This window comes from Haematobia irritans, chromosome 1 (genome assembly GCF_050003625.1).
Source record: "Haematobia irritans isolate KBUSLIRL chromosome 1, ASM5000362v1, whole genome shotgun sequence".
Lineage (NCBI taxonomy): Eukaryota > Metazoa > Arthropoda > Insecta > Diptera > Muscidae > Haematobia > Haematobia irritans.
Genome location: NC_134397.1, coordinates 17717461 through 17736521, shown reverse-complemented (window position 1 = coordinate 17736521; position 19061 = coordinate 17717461). Strand labels below are relative to the sequence as shown.

The window sequence follows — 19061 nt, the reverse complement described above, 5'->3', positions numbered from 1 at the left end:
ATCATTTTTAATTTGCGCTTCCAATATCTACCAATAACAAGCCGAATGGGCGAAAAATCAACATCCATGAAGTTAATTTCATAAATTGGTTTACATGGGCTCTTAGAGTTAAAATTGCCCTAGTATTCTCTCTACTCTTCTAAAATGTAAAATAAAAATTCTTTACATGCTAAATATTATAAATAAATAAATTTCACAAATTTTTAAATTTAAAATGCCTGGACCTCTAATATTAGCATATTTTTTGATTTCTTAACTTATAAGGGCTCAAATATTCGGTTTCTCCTTGCTGCAAGTGGGTAAAAGAAATCATTTTCCTTTATTTCTAATTTGAACCGCACCCCCTAACTGCTTTCAATTTAACAGTTTTAAAAAGTGATGCCAAGTTCGAAAATCGCAGCAGGCATTACTTACAGCAGCACTCTAAATTGACAACTCATAGCGACATTAACTGAACACACCCATGCAAACAATAGGTACAAGAGGCGAAAAAAAAAACAAGAGGTACAAAATATTAATAGGCCACCCATTGATCCTAAACTCCTGAAAAGTGCAATAAAACGCGACGATTTTCAATTTTTCAACAAAAACGCAATGGATGTAATCAACAAATTCTATTCTACTGTACACACTACGGTATCACAATTGTCGGGAGTATTGCCTGGAAATAATGTTACAAGAGAATATGAAGTTCTAGACCAAGTGTGTACGGCAGGTATTGGCCAACTATGGAAGGTCTACAATGGCTTTAAAAAGTCCACCAAACAAGAAGTGTCGGTATTCGTGTTCGAAAAGAAAGCCCTAGATCGATGGTCCAAGGAGGATAGGGAAGCCATATTGGAGACTTTGCGTAGAGGTGTGCAACAAATAACAAAAATAAGACATCCGCATGTACTTACCGTTCAACATCCTCTGGAAGAGAGTCGTGACTCATTGGCTTTTGCCACAGAACCCGTTTTTGCCTCCCTCGCCAATGTTGTGGGCGATCAAGTGAGGGCCGAAAAGAAATTATACGATGTGGAAATAAGACATGGACTTCTGCAGCTCTTCGATGGTCTACAATTTCTTCATAATGATGCTAAGATTGTCCATCGTAACATATCGGCTGAGACCATTGTTATCAATAAGAATCGTAGCTGGAAATTATTTGGATTTGATTTTTGTGTAGCCAATCAGCCTCAACCCGATGGCAAGCCTTATTGGCCCTGCAAAGAATATTCCACGTCAATGCATATGTTAGCACAACCCAGTTTGGAGTATACAGCTCCAGAGATTGCCTTAAATAATATCAATTCTACGGATAGTGATTTGTTTTCCCTGGGCATTTTAATATTCACCATCTATTCGGGTAAACCATTAAAGTTATTCGGTTCGGATTACAGTGCTTTTAGACGACATGCCAATGATTTGAATCAACGTAAATATCCACCCATGAATGCAGTGCCAAGTGAATTGACCGAGAGCCTAAAGGCTTTACTGCATCCTAGTCCTCACTTAAGGCCAAAATTACATGACTTAAAGGAGGTAAATTGTTTATGGGAATAATATAAATTTGGAGGGCTGTTTGAGGTAACAGTGAAACCTCTCAAAATTGGACACATTGAGAAAAGGATATACAGTGAAACCTTTGAAAGCTGGACACTTATGGTCGCCTAAATTTTATCCATATTTGGGAGGTGTCAATTTATGAGAGCTTAATTTTAATGTGTTAATATAACAAACGTCCCCAGACAACTGTTCACATTTGGGAGGTGTCCGGTTTTCTGAGTGTCCAAGCTTGAGAGGTTTCATTGTAATTGCATGACACAAAAACATAACTCTCATTACAGGACACCTCCTAATTTTGGAAAATTACTCTAGATGACCGTGTGTGTCCAATTCTAAGAGCTTTCACTGCAGCTTTATCGCTTCCATCATCTCATCTCAATATTAGAAATTCATAGAAATCTATCATTTTATGATTTCATTCCCATTTGGATTAATTACTGATTGGACATACTGGCATTATCTCTATTATTGTTGCATTGCAGGTAACCTACTTCCATGATGTTGGTGTTAAGACTCTCAGCTACTTGGATTCCCTTTATCAATGGGATAATCTACAAAAATCGAAATTTTACAAAGGACTACCACAAATAATACCCACTCTACCACATCGAGTCAATCTACATTCAATATTACCCTATTTGGTTAAGGAATTTGTAAATTCACCAATGATACCATTTGTATTACCCAATGTTTTACTCATTGCTGAAATGAGTAGCCAAAAAGAATATTGTGACCATATCCTACCCCACCTAAAACCTATATTTAAACTCACCGATCCCATACAAATTCTACTCATATTTATGCAAAAAATGGATTTACTTTTAAAGTTAACACCAGCCGAGGAAGTTAAATTGCATGTGTTGCCACTGCTATATCGGTCGTTGGAATGTGATATGCCACAAATACAAGAATTATGTTTGAATGTTTTGCCAACCTTCTCTACGTTGATTGATTATAATGCCATGAAAAATTCGGTTATACCACGGATTAAGAAATTATGCTTGGTCAGCACAAATGTTTCGGTCAAAGTTAATTGTTTGATATCGATTGGTAAACTATTGGAAAATTTGGACAAATGGTTGGTATTGGATGAAATATTACCATTTTTACAACAGATACAGAGTCGTGAACCGGCCATCATAATGGCTATTATAGGTAAGTGCTTAATTAACATATATGTTTAAAACGGATTGATTTGATGCAGCCTACTTAAAAGCTCATGCTCTCCCATTATCTTTAGAATATGCGACAGATAAATATCATAGAAGATGCCACAGAAAGGATATGTTAGAAAGAAAAGAAAGATGTGTTGCAAAATTTTATTTCTATAGAAAATTTTTTCAAAATTGTTTTCTATAGAAAATTTTGCAAAATTTTTTTCTATAGGAAATTTTTGCAAAATTTTATTGCAAAATTTTTTTGGAAAATTTCCTTTTTATTTCTATAGAAAATTTTTGCAAATTTTGTCAATATTTTATTTCTATAGAAAATTTTTGTAAAATTTTATTTCTATAGAAAATTTTTGCAAAATTTTATTTCTATAGAAAATTTTTGTAAAATGTTATTTCTATAGAAAATTTTTGCAAAATTTTATTTCTATAGAAAATTTTTGCAAAATTTTATTTCTATAGAAAAGTTGGTAAAATTTTTATTTCTATAGAAATTTTTTTGAAAATTTCCTTTCTATAGAAAATTTTGTCAAAATTTTATTTCTATAGAAAATTTTGTCAAAATTTTATTTCTATAGAAAATTTTTGCAAAATTTTATTTCTACAGAAAATTTTTGCAAATTTTTATTTCTATAGAAAATTTTTGCAAAATTTTATTTCTATAGAAAATTTTGTCAAAATGTTATATCTATAGAAAATTTTGTCAAAATTTTAATTCTATACAAAATTTTGTCAAAATTTTATTTCTATAGAAAATTTTTGTAAAATGTTATTTCTATAGAAAATTTTTGCAAAATTTTATTTCTATAGAAAATTTTTGCAAAATTTTATTTCTATAGAAAAGTTAGTCAAATTTTTATTTCTATAGAAAATTTTTGGAAAATTTCCTTTCTATAGAAAATTTTGTCAAAATTTTATTTCTATAGAAAATTTTTGCAAAATTTTATTTCTACAAAAAATTTTTGCAAAATTTTATTTCTACAGAAAATTTTTGCAAAATTTTATTTCTATAGAAAATTTTGTCAAAATGTTATATCTATAGAAAATTTTGTCAAAATTTTAATTCTATACAAAATTTTGTCAATTTTTTTTTCTATAGAAAATTTTGTCAAAATTTTATTTCTATAGAAAATTTTGTCAACATTTTATTTCTATAGAATATTTTGTCAACATTTTATTTCTATAGAAAATTTTGTCAACATTTTATTTCTATAGAAAATTTTGTCAACATTTTATTTCTATTGAAAATTTTGTCAAAATTTTATTTCTATAGAAAATTTTATTTCATACAAAATTTTTGTAAAACTTTATTTCTATACAAAATTTTTGCAAATTTTCATTTCTATAGAAAACTTTGTCAAAATTTTATTTCTATAGAAAATTTTGTCAAAATTTTATTTCTATGGAAAATTTTGTCAAAATTTTATTTCTATAGAAAATTTTGTCAACATTTTATTTCTATAGAAAATTTTTTCAAAACTTTATTTCTATAGAAAATTTTGTTTCTATAGAAAATTTTGTCAAAACTTTATTTCTATAGAAAATTTTGTCAAAATTTTAGTTCTATAGAAAATTTTATTTTATACAAATTTTTTGTAAAACTTTATTTCTATAGAAAACTTTGTCAAAATTTTATTTCTATAGAAAATTTTGTCAAAATTTGATTTCTATAGAAAATTTTGTCAAAATTTTATTTCTATGGAAAATTTTGTCAAAATTTTATTTCTATAGAACATTTTGTAAAATTTTATTTCTATAGAAAATTTTGTAAAATTTTATTTCTATAGAAAATTTTGTCAAAATTTGATTTCTATAGAAAATTTTGTCAAAATTTTATTTCTATAGAAAATTTTGTCAACATTTTATTTGTATAGAATATTTTGTCAACATTTTATTTCTATAGAAAATTTTGTCAACATTTTATTTCTATAGAAAATTTTATTTTATACAAAATTTTTGTAAAACTTTATTTCTATACAAAATTTTTGCAAAATTTCATTTCTATAGAAAACTTTGTCAAAATTTTATTTCTATAGAAAATTTTGTCAAAATTTTAATTCTATGGACAATTTTATTTTATTTCTATAGAAAATTTTGTCAACATTTTATTTCTATAGAAAATTTTGTCAAAATTTTATTTCTATAGAAAATTTTATTTCATACAAAATTTTTGTAAAACTTTATTTCTATACAAAATTTTTGCAAATTTTCATTTCTATAGAAAACTTTGTCAAAATTTTATTTCTATAGAAAATTTTGTCAAAATTTTATTTCTATAGAAAATTTTGTCAACATTTTATTTCTATAGAATATTTTGTCAACATTTTATTTCTATAGAAAATTTTGTCAACATTTTATTTCTATAGAAAATTTTGTCAACATTTTATTTCTATTGAAAATTTTGTCAAAATTTTATTTCTATAGAAAATTTTATTTCATACAAAATTTTTGTAAAACTTTATTTCTATACAAAATTTTTGCAAATTTTCATTTCTATAGAAAACTTTGTCAAAATTTTATTTCTATAGAAAATTTTGTCAAAATTTTATTTCTATGGAAAATTTTGTCAAAATTTTATTTCTATAGAAAATTTTGTCAACATTTTATTTCTATAGAAAATTTTTTCAAAACTTTATTTCTATAGAAAATTTTGTTTCTATAGAAAATTTTGTCAAAACTTTATTTCTATAGAAAATTTTGTCAAAATTTTAGTTCTATAGAAAATTTTATTTTATACAAATTTTTTGTAAAACTTTATTTCTATAGAAAACTTTGTCAAAATTTTATTTCTATAGAAAATTTTGTCAAAATTTGATTTCTATAGAAAATTTTGTCAAAATTTTATTTCTATGGAAAATTTTGTCAAAATTTTATTTCTATAGAACATTTTGTAAAATTTTATTTCTATAGAAAATTTTGTAAAATTTTATTTCTATAGAAAATTTTGTCAAAATTTGATTTCTATAGAAAATTTTGTCAAAATTTGATTTCTATAGAAAATTTTGTCAACATTTTATTTGTATAGAATATTTTGTCAACATTTTATTTCTATAGAAAATTTTGTCAACATTTTATTTCTATAGAAAATTTTATTTTATACAAAATTTTTGTAAAACTTTATTTCTATACAAAATTTTTGCAAAATTTCATTTCTATAGAAAACTTTGTCAAAATTTTATTTCTATAGAAAATTTTGTCAAAATTTTAATTCTATGGACAATTTTATTTTATTTCTATAGAAAATTTTGTCAACATTTTATTTCTATAGAAAATTTTGTCAAAATTTTATTTCTATAGAAAATTTTATTTCATACAAAATTTTTGTAAAACTTTATTTCTATACAAAATTTTTGCAAATTTTCATTTCTATAGAAAACTTTGTCAAAATTTTATTTCTATAGAAAATTTTGTCAACATTTTATTTGTATAGAATATTTTGTCAACATTTTATTTCTATAGAAAATTTTGTCAACATTTTATTTCTATAGAAAATTTTATTTTATACAAAATTTTTGTAAAACTTTATTTCTATACAAAATTTTTGCAAAATTTCATTTCTATAGAAAACTTTGTAAAATTTTATTTCTATAGAAAATTTTGTCAAAATTTGATTTCTATAGAAAATTTTGTCAAAATTTGATTTCTATAGAAAATTTTGTCAAAATTTGATTTCTATAGAAAATTTTGTCAACATTTTATTTGTATAGAATATTTTGTCAACATTTTATTTCTATAGAAAATTTTGTCAACATTTTATTTCTATAGAAAATTTTATTTTATACAAAATTTTTGTAAAACTTTATTTCTATACAAAATTTTTGCAAAATTTCATTTCTATAGAAAACTTTGTCAAAATTTTATTTCTATAGAAAATTTTGTCAAAATTTTATTTCTATGGAAAATTTTGTCAAAATTTTATTTCTATAGAAAATTTTGTCAACATTTTATTTCTATAGAAAATTTTTTCAAAACTATTTCTATAGAAAATTTTGTTTCTATAGAAAATTTTGTCAAAACTTTATTTCTATAGAAAATTTTGTCAAAATTTTAGTTCTATAGAAAATTTTGTCAAAATTTTATTTCTATAGAAAATTTTGTCAAAATTTTATTTCTATAGTAAATTTTATTTTATACAAATTTTTTGTAAAACTTTATTTCTATAGAAAACTTTGTCAAAATTTTATTTCTATAGAAAATTTTGTCAAAATTTGATTTCTATAGAAAATTTTGTCAAAAATTTATTTCTATGGAAAATTTTGTCAAAATTTTATTTCTATAGAAAATTTTGTAAAATTTTATTTCTATAGAAAATTTTGTAAAATTTTATTTCTATAGAAAATTTTGTCAAAATTTTAATTCTATAGAAAATTTTCTCAAAATTTTAATTCTATAGAAAATTTTCTCAAAATTTTATTTCTATAAGAAAATTTTGTCAAAATTTTATTTCTATAGAAAATTTTGTCAAAATTTTCTATTTATGGAAAATTTTGTCAAAATTTTTATATGTATAGAAAATTTTGTCAAAATTTTAATTCTATAGAAAATTTTGTCAAAATTTTATTTCTATAGAAAATTTTGTCAATATTTTATTTTTATAGAAAATTTTATTTTATACAAAATTTTTGTAAAACTTTATTTCTATACAAAATTTTTGCAAATTTTCATTTCTATAGAAAACTTTGTCAAAATTTTATTTCTATAGAAAATTTTGTCAAAATTTTATTTCTATGGAAAATTTTGTCAAAATTTTATTTCTATAGAAAATTTTATCAACATTTTATTTCTATAGAAAATTTTGCAAAACTTTATTTCTATAGAAAATTTTGTTTCTATAGAAAATTTTGTCAAAACTTTATTTCTATAGAAAATTTTATCAAAATTTTATTTCTATAGAAAATTTTGTCAAAATTTGATTTCTATAGAAAATTTTGTCAAAATTTTATTTCTATGGAAAATTTTGTCAAAATTTTATTTCTATAGAAAATTTTGTAAAATTTTATTTCTATAGAAAATTTTGTCAAAATTTGATTTCTATAGAAAATTTTGTCAAAATTTTATTTCTATGGAAAATTTTGTCAAAATTTTATTTCTATAGAAAATTTTGTAAAATTTTATTTCTATAGAAAATTTTGTCAAAATTTTATTTCTATAGAAAATTTTTTCAAAATTTTATTTCTATAGAAAATTTTAATTCTATAGAAAATTCTGTCAAAATTTTATTTTATAAAGGGTGATTCTTTTGAGGTTAGGATTTTCATGCATTAGTATTTGACAGATCACGTGGGATTTCAGACATGGTGTCAAAGAGAAAGATGGTCAGTATGCTTTGACATTTCATCATGAATAGACTTACTAACAAGCAACGCTTGCAAATCATTGAATTTTATTACCAAAATCAGTGTTCGGTTCGAAATGTGTTTATCGACAAATTTTGTTCAGCGATGAGGCTCATTTCTGGTTGAATGGCTACGTAAATAAGCAAAATTGCCGCATTTGGAGTGAAGAGCAACCAGAAGCCGTTCAAGAACTGCCCATGCATCCCGAAAAATGCACTGTTTGGTGTGGTTTGTACGCTGGTGGAATCATTGGACCGTATTTTTTCAAAGATGTTGTTGGACGCAACGTTACGGTGAATGGCGATCGCTATCGTTCGATGCTAACAAACTTTTTGTTGCCAAAAATGGAAGAACTGAACTTGGTTGACATGTGGTTTCAACAAGATGGCGCTACATGCCACACAGCTCGCGATTCTATGGCCATTTTGAGGGAAAACTTCGGAGAACAATTCATCTCAAGAAATGGACCGGTAAGTTGGCCACCAAGATCATGCGATTTGACGCCTTTAGACTATTTTTTGTGGGGCTACGTCAAGTCTAAAGTCTACAGAAATAAGCCAGCAACTATTCCAGCTTTGGAAGACAACATTTCCGAAGAAATTCGGGCTATTCCGGCCGAAATGCTCGAAAAAGTTGCCCAAAATTGGACTTTCCGAATGGACCACCTAAGACGCAGCCGCGGTCAACATTTAAATGAAATTATCTTCAAAAAGTAAATGTCATGGACCAATCTAACGTTTCAAATAAAGAACCGATGAGATTTTGCAAATTTTATGCGTTTTTTTAAAAAAAAAAGTTATCAAGCTCTTAACAAATCACCCTTTACAAAATTTTTGTAAAACTTTATTTTTATAGAAAATTTTTGAAAAATTTTATTTCTATAGAAAATGTTGTCAAAATTTTATATCTATAGAAAATTTTGTCAAAATTTTATTTCTATAGAAAATTTTGTCAAAATTGTATTTCTATGGAAAATTTTGTCAAAATTTTATTTCTATTGAAAATTTTGGCAAAATTTTATTTCTGTAGAAAATTTTGGCAAAATTTTATTTCTGTACAAAATTTTGTCAAAATGTTATTTCTATAGAAAATTTTGTCAAAATATTATTTCTGTAGAAAAATTTTGCAAAATTTTATTTCTATAGAAAATTGTGTCAAAATTTGATTTCTATAGAAAACTTTTGCAAAATTTTATTTATATAAAAAATTTTTCAAAATTTTCAATTTTTTGCAAAAAATTATTTCGATTATTATGCAGAGATTAAAGATCGCTTAACTTTGAATTCGACCTTAATACTTTGAGTTAAAGTCTTCTTGTATCCAGTATTTATAATTAAATGATAATCTATTCTCCATTCTCTTCCAGGAATATATAAAATTGCAATGACAAATACCAAATTGGGTATTACGAAGGATGTGATGGCCCATAAATGTATACCATTCCTAATACCGTTGAGTGTTGAGAATGGTTTAACAATTGCTCAATTCAATACAATTGTAGCCTTAATAAAGGAAATGTTTGCCAGAGTTGAAAAAGAGCAAAGAGAAAAATTAGAACAACTATCAACAATACAAAGGGATAATAAGTAAGTCCATGAAAAACAAGTTAATTATAAAAAAATATATTTTTCATTTTATTTTCTAGACCCAAAGATGCTTCAGAAATTCTAGCTGCTGAAATGGAAAAATCCACTACAGGCAGCAAAATGTCCTCTTCTAATGATGAGGATATGTTTTCGGGTTTCTCGCTAAGTAATCAAGTGGGAAATAAATCACAGAATTCTTCTTCAACCTTAGGAGCAGGAGTAACACAGCCAGTTAACAATAAACCCAGAGAGCAGTTAAAGTATGTACTTGAGGCATTTGCACTTAGAAGACAATTTAATTTTTTTTAAATACAAATTTCTTTTACCATAATAGGATTTCGCATAATTCTACAGCAAAACCAGATATTTTATCGTCACTTATGAATTCCAATGTTAACAATATGGGTAATAGTGCTATACCAAAACCTCCTTCAGCTGGCAATCCTTTGGTATCAACCCAGACCTTACACAATCCCTATAGCCCTAGCACCAATGATAATTCTTGGCAACAGAATTCCTGGCACAGTGCTAATCCTCTAGTAATGAATCATCAATTACCACCACCCACAGCCTCAAGTTCTTCTACATCATTGACATCGACAAATGCAAATAATAATTTTTCATCTTTAGATGATTTAGATCCATTTGGAGGCAATAAACAACAAAAGCAACCCATGTCTGCAGCAACACCACAAGCAAATTCATTTACATTACAAAAACCCACAGTGGACTATATCTATCCAACGGGTTACAATGCCATGAAGAGCAATTCAAATACTCCCCTAATGGGGATTAACAATACAATGAATATGAATGCTATGTCAGCAACACCTCTAATGCCACAATCATCTATGAATAATCAACAGTCACAAGATAGTCGTAATTTGAATACCTTAAGTCAACAGGATATTTTAAGTTTTTTGAATTAATTGCCATAAAGGTATTTGAGAGCACATAGATGATATGTGTTTCGAGTATGGTGTGAATTCTCAACTGAAACTAAAAGTCTCGTGTCAAACCAAAACATTCCCATATTCCACTTTGGAAGAACTCTAATCCCACACTTTTTTAACTTTAATCTAATTGTTGTTGTATTTTGTTTTTCTAGTTTATTACTATTATTATTGTATTATTATTATTATTTTAAATATTTATTTATTTGATGTTATGAATGTAAACCTTTTCTACATTTTGTCGTTTAACGAATGTATTTTTGTATCTCTTCTTTGGTTTCATAAAACACTTATCCTCTCATGAAAACCAATGCAAGAGTTAAAGATATATAAGAAAACTGTGAGTGAACATTTTTTTTTTGTGTGTATGATGATCTATATTAAAATGAAATATGTAACAAAAGTTGTCGAACGATCACTTCTAAATGAAGCGGTATTTTATGCACTTATTATGCAAATCTTATTTAAGTCATTAGGATAAATTGCCTTTAGTTATAAGATTAGGGTTCGCTTTATCAAAGCAAAAAACTTTAAAATATATATATGGATTTTCCAAAAAAATTCCCCCCCCCCAAAATATTGGCTTAAGCTTTCGATTTTGATGGAATACGAGTTCGTATTTTGTATGACATGCACCAGCCCACACATCGATGCTTGGTGTATATGAGGAAATTGATTAAAAGAAAAACAGAAACAGAAGCTTGGGAAAAACTGTGACATCTGAGGGGGACAAGATAGTTAACAGACCTCGACCTCGTATGTTCAAATTTTCTTTGTCTTTTTTTTTTTCTTTTTTTCAGGAATTTACCATATATTAACAGATCAGGGGCCAAATCACCACATTCGTCATCGAGTTCTGTTTCGTATAGAGAAACATTTCGATCGCATTAAATTTTTAAATCACCGCATTCGATCGAAATTTATTTTGTCTACTACTTTTTTTTACATTGCTGTAGACATATGGTAATAAGAAATTGGAAGAGAGTAGAATTTCAAAATAATTTTTTGTTACCAAATTAGGGTATTTCTGAGATATTTATATTGTTTTTGTGTGTTAAAATATATGTGTAAAAATATATTATGAATTCAAGTGTTTTTTGGTTTTCCTCGCTTCGGCTTCAAAGCTTCAGAGGATGAGTACAAAGGGGCATTAATAAGGAAAAATATTCGTGACAAAAGCAGTCCTTTAGCATTGCCTGAAGTAGAGTAAGTGGTTCTATTTTGAAGTGAGTGTTTTTAACATCCATAGATTTAAAAAGAGTTCTTGAAAAAATAAGTTTTTTTGAAGCGGCTACTGAGCATTCCTTTCTTTGATCCGTTTCCCTAAATGCAAGTAATATTATATTTTTTTAAATGTATTTTGCCAAAATAGAATAATAATTACATTTGCAACAACTTTTTTCTTTTTGTTTACCTTTTTCTGTTTAAAATCACTACATACTTCGTTTTCGATAGCATGCTACCTATCGTGTTCAACTTCGAGTAGAAACAATTCGATAACTACTGCGGTGATCCGCGTAAACTACATACGATGACGAAGTACTCGATTTCGACTGCGGTGATTTGGCCCCAGACTCTTCAATTTGTCCCGGAATTCATTTATCGTACAAAAGGTATAGAGTCAATGCTAAGACGCTATTCTCGCTTCTGAAAGTGTTGACATTTGCCTCAACTCATTGGCCTCAACAATTGTTCGCGTGTCCCGCGGGCCCCGAAAGTTTGGACCCGTCCATGTTATTTCCATGAGAGGAGCCACCGTGGTGCAATGGTTAGCGTGGCCGCCTTGCATGCACAAGGTCGTGGGTTCGATTCCTGCTTCGACCGAACACCAAAAAATTTTTCAGCGGTAGATTATCCCACCTCAGTAATGCTGGTGACATTTCTGAGGGTTTCAAAGCTTCTCTAAGTGGTTTCACTGCAATGTGGAACGCCGTTCGGACTCGCCTATAAAAAGGAGGTCCCTTGTCATTGAGCTTAACATGAATCGGGCAGCACTCAGTGATAAGAGAGAAGTTCACCAATGTGGTATCACAATGGACTGAATAGTCTAAGTGAGCCTGATACATCGGGCTGCCACCTAACCTAACCTAACCTAGTTCCATTAGGGCACACTTTGAAAGAGCCAAGGCCATCCAGTTCGATTTCAGAAGGACTTAGAATCAATTCACCTGATGGGCGATGCCAGTTATGAGGGAATAAAAGCGAAATAGGAGGACGTGAATACGGCAGCGATTCAGAACCACGGGTGCCACTCGCGCCAAAACTAAAAAACTAACAAACAAAAAAATATTATGCAAAATTTTGGTTCTATGGAAAATTTTATTTCTATAGAAAATTTTTGCAAAATTTTATTTCTATAAAAAGTTTTGTCAAAAATTTATTTCTATAGAAAATTTTTGCAAAATTTTATTTCTATAGAAAATTTTGTTTCTATAGAAAATGTCAACATTTTATTTCTTTAGATAATTTTTGCAAACTTTTATTTCTATAGAACATTTAAACATTGTTTTATAGAACATTTTTGCAAAATTTTATTTCTATACAAAATTTTTGTAAAATTTTATTTCTATAAAAAATTTTGTCAAAATTTTACATCTATAGAATATTTTTGTAAAATTTTATTTCTATAGAAAACTTTTGCAACATTTTTTTTTCTATAGAAAATTTTTGCAAAATTTTGTCACAATTTTATTTCTATAGAAAATTTTTGTAAAATGTTATTTCTATACAAAATTTTTGTAAAATTTTATTTCTGTAAAAAATTCAAAAAAAATTTACATCTATAGAAAATTTTTGTAAAATTTTATTTCTATAGAAAATTTTTGCAAAATTTTATTTCTTTAGAAAATGTCTATAGCAAATTTTGTTTCTATAGAAAATGTTGTAAAAATTTTATTTATTTAGAAAATTTTTGCAAAATTTTATTTCTATAGAAAATTTTTGCAAAATTTTGTCACAATTTTATTTCTATAGAAAATTTTTGTAAAATGTTATTTCTATACAAAATTTTTGTAAAATTTTATTTCTATAAAAAATATTTGCAAAATTTTACATCTATAGCAAATTTTGTTTCTATAGAAAATGTTGTAAAAATTTTATTTATTTAGAAAATTTTTGCAAAATTTTATTTCTATAGAAAATTTTTGCAAAATTTTGTCACAATTTTATTTCTATAGAAAATTTTTGTAAAATGTTATTTCTATACAAAATTTTTGCAAATTTTATTTCTATAGAAAATTTTTGCAAAATTTTGTCACAACTTTAATTTTATAGAAAATTTTTGTCAAAATTTTATTTCTATAGGAAATTTTTGCAAAATTTTATTTCTATAAAAAATTTTTACAAAATTTTATTTCTATAGAAAATTTTGTCAAAATTTTATTTCTATAGAACATTTTTGCAAAATTTTATTTCTATAGAACATTTTTGCAAAATTTTATTTCTATAGAAAATGTCTATAGCAAATTTTGTTTCTATAGAAAATGTTGTCAAAATTTTATTTCTATAGAAAATTTTTGCAAAATTTTATTTCTTTAGAAAATTTTTGTAAAATGTTATTTCTATAGAAAATTTTTGCAAAATTTTATTTCTATAAAAAATATTTGCAAAATTTTACATCTATAGAACGTTTTTGCAAAATTTTATTTCTATAGAAAATTTTTGCAAAATTTTGTCACAACTTTATTTTTATAGAAATTTTTTGTCAAAATTTTATTTCTATAGAAAATATTTGCAAAATTTTATTTCTATAGAAAATTTTGTCAAAATGTTATTTCTATAGAAAATTTTGTCAAAATTTTATTTCTATAGAAAATTTTTGCAAAATTTTATTTCTATGGAAATTTTTGTCGAAGGGCCAGCGCTCTTATAAAATTGACTATAAACACATTTTGGCATTACTAAATTCGAGTAGATTCCATGAGATGTAATGAAAACACCACTATCAAGTTTCGGGCTGTCACATACATTCTAAACATAATGCAATCTAGACTCCAAAAAACGATCTCTGTAATAACTAATTGCTCAACAAATATCTGATGAAAAAAATTGGAATTAAAAGGCGCACAAACAAACTTGTATAATCAATTGTTATAAATAAATAAAAATCACCCCTATGTTTTTACTTAAACTTTTAACTCAAAAAAAATTAAAATTTTTTATCATCAATAAAATTTTTTGTTGGATCAATTCATTTTTAATTGAAGCACTATTATTTCAGTGATTGAAGCAGTTTCAATTGAAAATTAAATGCGCCAATTAATTTTGTGATTTAATACAAAACTATGTTTTTTCTGTGCAGTTGTCTTTGCATAAGAAAAACTCTAGATACAATTTTTTTTTCTAACTAAAAAAAGAAATTTTGAGGCAATACGAACCTTAGAAATTTGAAATTTGATTGAATGCTGTCGATAATGTTTAACTGAAATGTGTTTAAACTTGATGGAATTAAATGGTGTTAAATTCACCTTCCTCGCTGGAGATTATCTTAAATGTACAATTCCAATTTGTTAACGAACCCATAAATGAAAGTAAGAGAGATAAGAAAACAAAACAAAAAATTAAACATATGATTATACAAAATTAACGAAAAATAAACAAAGAAAACTTTAAATTATTATAAAAATCAATCATAGGATGCAATTTTATGCGTTTTATTGTAGTTTAGCTAAATTATATTAACAAATTATCACAAACAAAAAGAGAAAATAAATTGTATCATATTTTATTTGCATTACAATAAAAAATAAATAATGTATGTGGGGATACTACGTACATATATTAACGTATATATAAAACAAAAAATAAAATATATACAACATGTATCGATAAACAAGCAAGAATATTAGTGTTTCATTTTATAGAGGGGGGCAAAGTTTTGACAAAATTTTCTATAGAAATACAATTTTGACAAAATTTCCTATAGAAATAAAATTTTGACAAAATTTCCTATAGAAATAAAATTTTGACAAAATTTCCTATAGAAATAAAATTTTGACAAAATTTTCTATAGATATAAAATTTTGACAAAATTTTCTATAGAAATAAAATTTTGACAAAATTTTCTATAGAAATAAAATTTTGACCAAATTTTCTATAGAAATAAAATTTTGACAAAATTGTTTATAGAAATAAAATTTTGAAAAAATCTTCTATAGAAATAAAATTTTAACATTTTCTATAGAAATAAAATTTTAACAAAATTTTCTATAGAAATAAAATTTTAACAAAATGTTCTATGGAAATAAAATTTTGACAAAATTTTCTATAGAAATAAATTTTTGATAAAATTTTCTATAGAAATAGAATTTTGACAAAATTTTCTATAGAAATAAAATGTTCACAAAATTTTCTATAGAAATAAATTTTTGACACAATTTTCTATAGAAATAAAATATTGATAAACTTTTCTATAGAAATAGAATTTTGACAAAATTTTCTATAGAAATAAAACTTTGACAAAATGTTCTATAGAAATAAAATTTTGACAAAGGTTTCTATAGAAATAAAATTTTGACAAATGTTTCTATAGAAATAAAATGTTGACAAAATTTTCTATAGAAATAAAATTTGGACCAAATTTTCTATAGAAATAAAATTTTGCCACAATTTTCTATAGAAATAAAATTTTGACAAAGTTTCTATAGAAATAAAATTTTGACACAATTTTCTATAAAAATAAAATTTTGACAAAATTTTCTATAGAAATAAAATTTTGACAAAATTTTCTATAAAAACAAAATTTTCTATAGAAATAAAATTTTGACAAAATTTCCTATAGAAATAAAATTTTGACAAAATTTTCTATAGAAATAAAATTTTTACAATATTTTCTATAGAAATAAAATGTTGACAAAATTTTCTATAGAAAAACAATTTTGACAAAATTTTCTATAGAAATGAAATTTGGACAAAATTTTCTATAGAAATAAAATGTTGACAAAATTTTCTATAGAAATAAAAATTTGACAAGATTTTCGATAGAAATAAATTTTTGACAAAATTTTCTATACAAATAAAATTTTGACAAAATTTTCTATAGAAATAAAATTTTCTATAGAAATAAAATTTTGACAAAATTTTCTATAGAAATAAAATTTTGACAACATTTTCTATAGAAATAAAATTTTGACAAAATTTTCTATAGAAATAAAATTTTGACCAAATTTTCTATAGAAATAAAATTTTGACAAAATTGTTTATAGAAATAAAATTTTGAAAAAATTTTCTATAGAAATAAAATTTTAACATTTTCTATAGAAATAAAATTTTAACAAAATTTTCTATAGAAATAAAATTTTGACAAAATGTTCTATGGAAATAAAATTTTGACAAAATTTTCTATAGAAATAAATTTTTGATAAAATTTTCTATACAAATAGAATTTTGACAAAATTTTCTATAGAAATAAAATGTTCACAAAATTTTCTATAGAAATAAATTTTTGACACAATTTTCTATAGAAATAAAATTTTGATAAAATTTTCTAAGAAATAGAATTTTGACAAAATTTTCTATAGAAATAAAACTTTGACAAAATGTTCTATAGAAATTAAATTTTGACAAAGGTTTCTATAGAAATAAAATTTTGACAAATGTTTCTATAGAAATAAAATGTTGACAAAATTTTCTAAAGAAATAAAATTTTGACCAAATTTTCTATATAAATAAAATTTTGCCACAATTTTCTATAGAAATAAAATTTTGACAACGTTTCTATAGAAATAAAATTTTGACACAATTTTCTATAAAAATAAAATTTTTTATAGAAATAAAATTTTGACAAAATTTTCTATAGAAATAAAATTTTGACAAAATTTTCTATAAAAATAAAATTTTCTATAGAAATAATATTTTGACAAAATTTCCTATAGAAATAAAATTTTGACAAAATTTTCTATAGAAATAAAATTTTTACAATATTTTCTATAGAAATAAAATGTTGACAAAATTTTGCTACAGAAATAAAATTTTGACAAAATTTTCTATAGAAATAAAATTTTGACAAAATTTTCTATAGAAATAAAATGTTGACAAAATTTTCTATAGAAAAAAAATTTTGACAAAATTTTCTATAGAAATGAAATTTGGACATTTTCGATAGAAATAAAATGTTGACAAAATTTTCTATAGAAATAAAAATTTGACAAGATTTTCTATAGAAATAAATTTTTGACAAAATTTTCTATACAAATAAAATTTTGACAAAATTTTCTATATAAATAAAATTTTGAAAAAACTTTCTATAGAAATAAAATTTTGACAAAATTTTGTATAGAAATAAAATTTTGACAAAATTTTCCATAGAAATAAAATTTTGACAAAATTTTCTATAAAGGGTGATTTGTTAAGAGCTTGATAACTTTTTTTTTTTTAAAAACGCATAAAATTTGCAAAATCTCATCGGTTCTTTATTTGAAACGTTAGATTGGTCCATGACATTTACTTTTTGAAGATAATTTCATTTAAATGTTGACCGCGGCTGCGTCTTAGGTTAGGTTAGGTTAGGTTATGTGGCAGCCCGATGTATCAGGCTCACTTAGACTATTCAGTCCATTGTGATACCACAGTGGTGAACTTAGGTGGTCCATTCGGAAAGTCCAATTTTGGGCAACTTTTTCGAGCATTTCGGCCGGAATAGCCCGAATTTCTTCGGAAATGTTGTCTTCCAAAGCTGGAATAGTTGCTGGCTTATTTCTGTAGACTTTAGACTTGACGTAGCCCCACAAAAAATAGTCTAAAGGCGTCAAATCGCATGATCTTGGTGGCCAACTTACCGGTCCATTTCTTGAGATGAATTGTTCTCCGAAGTTTTCCCTCAAAATGGCCATAGAATCGCGAGCTGTGTGGCATGTAGCGCCATCTTGTTGAAACCACATGTCAACCAAGTTCAGTTCTTCCATTTTTGGCAACAAAAAGTTTGTTAGCATCGAACGATAGCGATCGCCATTCACCGTAACGTTGCGTCCAACAGCATCTTTGAAAAAATACGGTCCAATGATTCCACCAGCGTACAAACCACACCAAACAGTGCATTTTTCGGGATGCATGGGCAGTTCTTGAACGGCTTCTGGTTGCTCTTCACTCCAAATGCGGCAATTTTGCTTATTTACGTAGCCATTCAACCAGAAATGAGCCTCATCGCTGAACAAAATTTGTCGATAAAAAAACGGATTTTCTGCCAACTTTTCTAGGGCCCATTCACTGAAAATTCGACGTTGTGGCAGATCGTAAGTCTATTCATGATGAAATGTCAAAGCATACTGAGCATCTTTCTCTTTGACACCATGTCTGAAATCCCACGTGATCTGTCAAATACTAATGCATGAAAATCCTAACCTCAAAAGAATCACCCTTTAGAAATAAAATTTTGACAAAATTGTCTATAGAAATAAAATTTTGATAAAATTTTGACAAAATTTTCTATAGAAATAAAATTTTGACACAATTGTCTATAGAAATAAAATTTTG

At 25.3% G+C, this 19061-nt stretch overlaps 1 protein-coding gene across 1 annotated transcript; it reads left to right on the top strand.

Moving 5' to 3' along the window:
- The first annotated feature begins 471 nt into the window (after positions 1–471).
- LOC142220387 (SCY1-like protein 2) lies at positions 472–11169 on the top strand. The gene is made up of 5 exons (XM_075289487.1): positions 472–1524; positions 2031–2703; positions 9420–9639; positions 9699–9899; positions 9974–11169. Exons 1-5 carry the CDS (start codon positions 595–597, stop codon positions 10566–10568), a joined length of 2619 nt encoding a protein of 872 aa, XP_075145602.1. The 5' UTR covers positions 472–594; the 3' UTR covers positions 10569–11169.
- Positions 11170–19061: the final 7892 nt, after the last annotated feature.